This window comes from Marmota monax, unplaced genomic scaffold (assembly GCF_021218885.2).
Source record: "Marmota monax isolate L192 unplaced genomic scaffold, Marmota_monax_Labrador192_F-V1.1 WCK01_AAM20220418_F8-fsc00176, whole genome shotgun sequence".
NCBI lineage: Eukaryota > Metazoa > Chordata > Mammalia > Rodentia > Sciuridae > Marmota > Marmota monax.
The window spans coordinates 3580219-3588899 of record NW_026694774.1 but is presented as its reverse complement, the minus strand read 5'-3'; the positions used below and the strand labels follow the sequence as shown (position 1 = coordinate 3588899).

The 8681-nt window shown below is 38.5% G+C and overlaps 1 protein-coding gene across 1 annotated transcript; it reads left to right on the top strand.

The window, feature by feature from the left end:
• The first annotated feature begins 3204 nt into the window (after positions 1-3204).
• Positions 3205-5204, top strand: Bex4 (brain expressed X-linked 4). The gene is made up of 3 exons (XM_046425390.2): positions 3205-3359; positions 3680-3760; positions 4153-5204. The coding sequence occupies exon 3, from the start codon at positions 4158-4160 to the stop codon at positions 4518-4520; it is 363 nt and encodes a 120-aa protein (XP_046281346.1). The 5' UTR covers positions 3205-3359; positions 3680-3760; positions 4153-4157; the 3' UTR covers positions 4521-5204.
• Positions 5205-8681: the final 3477 nt, after the last annotated feature.

Here is an 8681-nt window from a genome sequence, read left to right as displayed (position 1 = left end):
GTACTCTACCACTGAGTCACCACCCCAGACCCTTGGCTAAGTATTTTGTTGAGTATTTTTGCATGAAGATATTTTTCTATTATTTCCTTTGCCTTATTCCTTTTTTTTTTGCTATTGTCTCACAGTCAGGTTTTGTTAGTAAGATGATGTTGGCTTTATAGAATAAGTTTGGGAGGGTTCCTTCTATACTATTTTATGAAATAGTTTGGGGAACTTTAGTGATAGTTCTTTAAAGATTGGTAAAATTCAACACTGAAGCCATCTGGTCCTGGACTTTTCTTTGTGTAGACTTTTTATTACTATTTTAATCTCATTACTTGTTACTGATCTGTTTCAATTATTCAGTATGACGAACAAAACAACATCACCTCTAATGCATTTTTAGTGTAATTTACTCCAAGATAAATAATGGCTTTGTCTGTATTTAATCACTTTGTTAAATGTTAATTTCTGACAAATATACTTTTAATTTCTAGGTCATGCTTTTTAAGGACTAGTAAAATGACAATTATTTTTGTAATAAATCATTTACTTTTTCACTCTGATTCTCCCAGGAATTTGGGGCAGAATGATCTATAGGTACAGTTTGTGTGATATTTCAGCTGAAAAACATAAAAACAGATATAGCAAACATACCCTAACCAAACTTTTTTAGTAAATACATCCCATATTCATAACTTTTTAAGTGTAGAAAATAAGACACACACTACAGAAAAAGTGAAGCCAAATTTTCAGGCAAAATAGTTTTTAACTTACAAATTGTTACAAGAGATGAAGACAGACATTGGATATTTATAAAAATCAAAAAACCTGTAAGTAGAGAAACTAGAACTGGACCGATACCATGTGCTGCCTTCTAGAGTGGATAGAAATGAAAAAGCTAGGGATTAAAGAAAGCTCTTTCCATTAGTACTTACATTTACTAATTTACTTACATTTTGAAGAGTTTCTTAAGAAAAAGAATTAAACCCTGCCAACCTAAAATGTTTGTTCAAATACCCAAATTCTTTTTCTCAGTCATATTTATAACCTGCAGGAAAAACTTGTGAATAAAAATATGCTATTTTGAATTAAAAAAAAAACAAAACAGCTAAGACCATACTGGGTTGTGAAAGCCTGAAAGCATTCCTCATGTATCAGAAACAAGAAAAGGACATCCAACTTTCTTCATATCCATTCAACATTTTACTATAAAATTTATCTGGATCAATGAGGCAATATAAAGCAAATCAGAAAGGCATCTTTTTGAAAGGAAAAAGGGAATTATCTTTACCTGCAAATGACACAATCGTATATATAGTAAATCCTAAAGAATACACTCATGTGAACACACAAATTGATAGAAATGACAAATGAGTCCAGCAAAGTTTCAGGATACAATATCAATAGTAAAAAATTTTGTTGCATGCTGGGCATGTTAGCACATGCCCATAATTCTAGCTACTCAGGAAGCTAAAGCAGAAGGACCCCCCCCCCCCGCCCCAAGTTCATTCCAACTACTCAAGAGGCTTTCTTCAACCTGACAGCATCATCTCAAGAGATCTCTTTCATAAAGTTTTCTGTTTTAGGTTCTGCTTGTAGGAAGCCTGACCAAAAATTTGAATTGTCTCTATAGCAATATTCCAGGTAAAAATCACATAATTTGTTTGATGTTTTAACAAATAACAAATCAAGAGCCAACAGCCATTTCTTGGGGGAAAAACTGAACTGAAATTGAATCTGGATCCAAACTGTTCCTAGAAATAACTCCATTTCATAGGAAACAAAGAGTAAAGAGGTCTGTTAATAATGACACCACCAAGGTCAAGATTGTGGGAAAATATAGGACAAACAACTTCATTTCAACAATAATTAAATTGAAGGAGAAATTAACAAGTGAGAAACTATACATTAAAAGAAATTTAGGGGGCTGGGATTGTGGCTCAGAGGTAGAGTGCTCAACTAGCATGTGTAAGGCATTGGGTTCAATCCTCAGCACCATATAAAAATAGATAAATAAAAGAAAGGTATTATGTCCAACTACAACTAAAAAAAAAAGCAAGACCAACTATTTTTAAAAAGGAATTTAGGAGGTACAGCAACAAAATAAAATGTGTGGGTGTTATTTGCAACCTGATTCAAACAAAAGAAATGTTTAACTATGATACAATTGGGAATTTAAACTTGGATTAGACTTACAATGGTATTAAGGAATTGTGAATTGTTAGGTGTGATAACTACTGTGGTTGTGTGTGTGTGTATAGAGAGTCCTTATCTTGCAAATATGCAAGTGATATATGTCTAAAGTGATATTATGTCTAGAATTTCCTTCAAAATTAAACTCTAAGTGTAGAAGTGGGTAAAGATAAGTATTAAATAAAATTGGGCAGAGTTGACTGTGGAAGCTGAGCTAGAGGATGAGTACATGGGTTTGCATTATTCTACTTTAGCATATAGTTGAAATTTCCCATAAGAAAATTAAAATAATGTTAACATAAACTATAAGGAGAATTCAATTCTCAATCAAAAAAAGAACAAAATCAAAACCTATTAAGAAGAACTAGATGGGACTAGGGATGTACCTCAGTAGTAGACTGCTTGCCTACCATGTGCAAGGTCCTGGTTGGAGGAGGAAAAGGAGGAGGAAGGAAAAACTTTTTCCAGTTTCCTTAGGCATTCTGGTATAGAGAAAAAAGTAGGAACTAGCATCAGGGAGGAACACAACTTGAAAATTGGGCAGGTGGCATAGATCACTCCTTATTAAAAATTTTGACATCTTGGGGTTCGGTTGGTAGAGTGTTCAATCCCCAGCACCACAAATAAATAAATAAATAAATAAAATTTTGACATCTTGTTCATCATAGACATTCTTGCATGAACTTCTTTTTTGAAAAATTATTGCACCAAAGTGTTATTTTTTTGACAATTGAGGTTTTTTTGCATGCCGTTAAATTCTACAAACAAGAACTGGTGCCAGAAGGTTGGGGAGCAAGGAAAATCCTAAGAGGGCACAGCAATTCTCCAGTTCTAGAAGCAGTAATGGCCAACATTCTGGTGAAAAGACACTGCTCTTCTCCGATAGGCAGAGAACTGCCTAGGGATGCACAAAAGCCATAGCAACAGGGCCCAGGATGCTGATGTTCAAAGGCCCCTGAGAGAAGCTGGGGCCTTGCCGCCAAGCCACGCCCACTCTGGGCAGCCGGCTGGGGCCTGGGACGCGGGCGGAGCTGTTGGCAGTGACAGAGCCTCACGTGATCTGTCGCGCGCGCCAGGACTCTAGCTTCGCTCGCTGGCTCCCTTTAGGCGGTAGCTACGCAGGTGGCCCTTTTGGCGAGCGGGCCAGGGGTGGCCCAGAAAAGTAGGAGGCGCCGGAGGAGCGGGTGAGGACCCGGAGGGGGCCCCTGGGGTTGGAGTGGGAGAGCGGACCCCTTCCTGGGGGTCCAATGAGACACACAGCTCTCAGCCCAGTAGAGGCCCCGCAGAGGCGGGGAGGATAGGGGGAGGGTCACGACCCCCTGGAAACACCTGTCTGCGCCAGAACCCAGCATTTTCCACACCCCTGCCCCGCCCCCGTCGTCTGGTGCAGAAAATGGTGGTCAGCTTGGGGGCGGGGCTGGACCGAGCGCGGCGAGGAAGGGGCCGGGGCCGGGGCCGAGCACTAGGCTATAGCAGCCCCCTGTGCCCCCACCTCGGTCTGCAGGTCTGCAGACTAAGAGTCGCGGCGGCGCAGCCGGCGGCGAGAATCCGGAGGAGTAGGAGGAGACGGCAAGGATAGGCCCAGGTGGGTGCGAGGGGCAGTGCTGGGAGGCGGGGAGGGGGGCAGAGGGAGGTATGCAAAGCCCAGTCTGAGACCCCCAACTCCCCTCTGCATCCCCCCCTCCCCCCCCGCCCCGTCTCTCCCCGCCCCGTCTCTCCCTTCATCTCTGTCCTCCATTTTGGTGCCTGCGGAGGCCAGGAGATGCATCTGCAGGGAAAATGGTGGGCTTTGAGGGAGGGAGGGGTTGGACCCGGCCCCCTAGAGGGCGCACGGGGCCTCTCAGGTGGGAAAATGCAATTCACAAAAGGCCTTTCAAATCTAGGCCTCTGTGTTTTGAAAAGTGCGTAGTAGGGCCTCTGTCCTCGGTGCTGATCTGTCCATTAAGGATTCAGTCCCTTCTGTCTCTTGTCTTCTAGGAGTAATGGAGTCCAAAGAGAAACAAGTGTTAAAAAATCTCAGCGAGGAAAACAACCATCAGGAAAATGAAGGAGGGGAGCAGGCTCCAATGCAAAATGAAGAAGAATCCCACCATTTGGGAAGGGGTGAAAGCCAGAAGCCTGGAGGAAATGTAAGGCGGGGGAGAGTTAGGAGGCTTGTCCCTAATTTTCGATGGGCCATACCTAATAGGCATATTGATCACAGTGAAGTGGGAGATGACGTAGAAAGGTTTGTAGGACAGATGATGGAAATCAAGAGAAAGACTAAGGAACAACAAATGAGGCATTATATGCGCTTCCAAACCCCTGAACCTGACAATCATTATGACTTTTGCCTCATACCTTGAATCCTAAGGCTTTATAAACCTTATAAAATGAGGTTCATAATGTGGCCACAGCTTTAAAATCTTGATCTTTGTGATTTACTTTTCCTGTAAAACTTTTGGTGTTTCCACTTTTCAGTTTCTGATTGAATGTTGTTTTGTCTCTGTCTAAAAGTTTCTGTCAGCATGGCAATTTCACCAGTTTTTGAAAAAAATATTCTTTTCATAATATGAAATTAATAAAGCAGCTTAAAAGCAGCCTATATTCTATCATCTTCCTCTTCTACCCCAGTCATTATTTTTGTTAATGGTACTTTTTCTCTTTCAGCTACTTAGACTCAAAATCTTAATTTTCTTAGACAGTTATTTTCCTTGTCTTCAACCAATCATGGAAAATCATGCCTATAATTAAGCATCTGATAACATTTTTAGAATTATGTCCTAGTGTTTTCCAATGAGTGTGAGTCTACTATCTTTATAGAAACACTTTGGTGGAAAAAACTTTTGTGATCGTAAAACTTCTGGCCCCTGCCCTCCATACCCACATAGTGGGGTTACAAAATCTCCATTTTAACAAGATTCCTAGGTAATCCTGTTTACTCCAAAGTCTGACTGCTACTGTGTAAGTGTATATGTATCTACATACATTGATATGTGTATATCATATGTCTGTTAAGCATGAACAATAAAAAGAGGATGACTATGTGAGTTTGATTGGCAAAACAATGAAAAGTACAAGACCTTAAAATAGACTGATTATAGGATTGTTAGGGGCATCGGCAAACTGGAAGGTGTTTGCTGTGCAAGACAAAGCATGGCTGAAGGTCACATTCAGCTTGAGAGACCCAAAGATCATCATTCCTCTCAGCACTTTAATTTCTAGGATCTCTTTCTAATACTCAATCACATCCTGTAGAATACACCGTGACCACTTCTTTATAGGTGAGGTTACCAAAGTTCAGAAATAAGTACTAGGGTTCCTCCCTACTTTGTATCTTGGGGATGTGTCTGGCCTGGGATGTGTTCTGTGTAGGACGTGTTCTTTTCATCTTGAGATACAGAATATTTAACTGACAACATGTTGAGGAAGGTCAAAAAAATCACCAAGAATGAGGCTACTTTACACTGTTTATGTCTCCAACACAGATATTAAGTTTTAGAATATCTGGGCCAAAAATGATAAACACACTCTAGTATAGTGTTTGAACTAAGGATTGTCTCCCATAATGGCTCTTGAAATCAGTTTTGTGGGACATAAGCAAAGAGATCAGGGGCTGGTTCTGTAACTCAGTGGTAGAGCCCATACTTAGCAAGCAGAAGACCCTGGGTTCAGTCCTCAGTACACACAAAGTCAGTCCATCTCCCATTGGTAATGTTAAGAATTATTTTTACAAATTTGTTTTAGTTTTACATGTGAGAATTGTCACATTTAAAATGTTTTTTTAACTAGATCACAGAAAAATCAGCCCAAACTTGACTTTACAAATGAGAAAATTGGGTTAGGAAAGTGATTTGTCTAAAGTCACACAGCCAGTTAGTAGAAGAGCACCACTGACAACACCGCTGATATCCCAATGCCCAGTTCAGGATGCTTGTTTTCTCACCCGTGGCCTCAATAAAGCATTTGGAAATTTTAGCAGCATGTACTGATTGTCAGCCAGCATGAAAAAATGAATATATGCAACTAGTACAAAATCAATGTCTTCTTAATGCTCACTATTTATTTAGTCATCAGAATCCCTATGTGTTCACATTTAAGGAGAACTCCATGCCTTTCATACTATTTTGAAACTGGAATGGTCTCTTACCTGTGTAGAGGAAGCGGATGATGGTCTCATCAGAAAATGGACAGCATTATACTCAGGCACTTCATAATGTGTTGACTGAAGTTGAAGGAAAACTGATGCCCCCTCACCAGAGCTTCTTAGGGAAGGTAAATAACCAGTGCAAACATTCTGGGAGAAATAAGGGTAAATGGGCTCAGAATATTTTTTAATACTGAAATAAGCCCCATTCCCTTAGTGTTTCTGGGAGAATAGAATTAGAAGGACAGAAATTTCCAGAAGTGAAGTGAAGGTCAGGGAATAGAGTCAAAATATAATTTATTAAAGCCAAATTAAAACTCCTCTACTGGCATTTTTTTTTATAATGTCAGATGAGTACAGAACTTTCTAGAAGAAGTAATGTCCAGGGATCATTATCAGAACATGTTTGAAGAAAGCTCTGTTTTCTGGGGTTTTCTGCAAGGGTGGAGGATTGAGGAAATAATTTTCTGGAAGAAATGAAAGAAGGCTAGTACAGAAGGTGATTGTTTAAAAGAAAACTGAGCTAAAGTGTTTCCATTAATTCATAATTCCTGTAGAAGAGACAACTTTGCCTGATCTTGGTAAGTAATACATTCTGTCTTTTTAAAGTGATAACAAAGGGGTCAGTGAGTGTCTCTAGAGGCCAACAAAAAAGAAAATACTTTATAAAAATCAATAAAAGTGAATGAACCAAGAACAACAAAAGGGGTTACCACATTCATTCTAGCAATCCTTTACACATTAGTGTTTGTAGATTTTTAGTTTCTTGAAGAAAATGTGCATTTTTAAAATTTTGAAGCAAGGCTTGGGATACAATCCTGATAATATAGAGGGAAAGAGTGAGGAGATCTCTAAAAAGTAGAGAGTCACCAACACAAAGCAGCATGTATTGCTGCCTTCAAATTACAGAAAATGGATATCACTGAGGGAGTCTAAAAACCAGCACATGAACTGAATGTTTGTTTCTTACCTAAAACTAATACGTTGAAATCCTAACCCTCAAGGTGATAACATAGGAAGTATGTTTTATAGCATTTTTATATGAATTGAATCATAGAGTATAAACTGCTTTGCTTTTCTGGCTTTATTCATTACACATGATGATTTTGCATGTGATAATAACATTCTTTTCTCTTACCAAATGGTATTTCATGATATAGTGAATATGTATCTATTCAGTTGTTAAACATTTAGGTACTTACCAATTCTTGGCTATCACAAATATAGCTAAAACAAACGTGCACATAATTGTTTTGTGTGGATGTATGTTTCATTTTTCTTGGGTAAACACTTAGGAATGAAATTACTATATTATGTAGAAGTTATATATTTCATTTTTAAGAAAATTCCAAACTGTTTCCCCAGGCAACTTTACTATTGTACAGCCCAATAAGTACAGGAGGAAAATTTCAGTTTCTCCACATCCTCACCATCACTCAATGTGGTCAGGTTATTTTTGTCATTTTATTTTAAATTTTATTCCAAAGGGTGTATAGTGGCTTTAGTCTCCATTTCTCTGACGACTAATAATGTTCAGCATCTTTTCATGTACTCATTAGCCATTTACATATCTTTTTAAATGAAATACCTGTTCAAATAGTTTTCTCATTTTTTTATTGTTGTGAAGATTGAACTTGGGAACTTGTACCTGCTTAGCCAAATGCTCTATGACCAAGCTATACTCACATTTTTCTCACTTTTAACTGGATAATTTATCCTATTATTACTGAGTTTTGCAAGAGTTCTTTATGAATTTCATATTAAAGTTTTTATCTGATATATATGTTAATATTTCTCAGTCCTAGCTTGCCTTTTTATTTACCTAAGTTTCTTTTTTTAAATTTTTTAGTTGCAGATGGACACGATACCTTATTTATTTATTTATTTATTTATTTTATTTGGCGCTGAGGATCAATCCCAGTGCTTCACATGTCGCTAGGCAAGTGCTGTACCACTGAGCCACAATCCCAGCCCTACCTAATAGTTTCTTTTAAAAAACAAAAAGTTCTACATTTTTATGAAGTCTATTTTGTCTACTTTTTCTTTTATAATTGTATTCTATTTAAGAAATGTGCTGCCTGATCCAAAATTATGAAGACTTTCTCCTCTTTTCTTCTAGTAGTTACATACTTAAAGCTTTACATTTTGGTCTATAAATTATTTCAATTTGTGGGGGACTGGGGATTGAACTTAGGGGTACTCAACACTGAGCCACATCCCCAGCTCTATTTTGTATTTTATTTAGAGATAGGATCTGACTGAGTTGCTTAGCACCTCACCGTTCCTGAGGCTGGCTTTGAACTTGTGATTTTCCTGTCTCAGCCTCCTGATCTGCTGGGATTACAGGCATGTGCCACCATGCCTGTCTCAAATTTGTTTT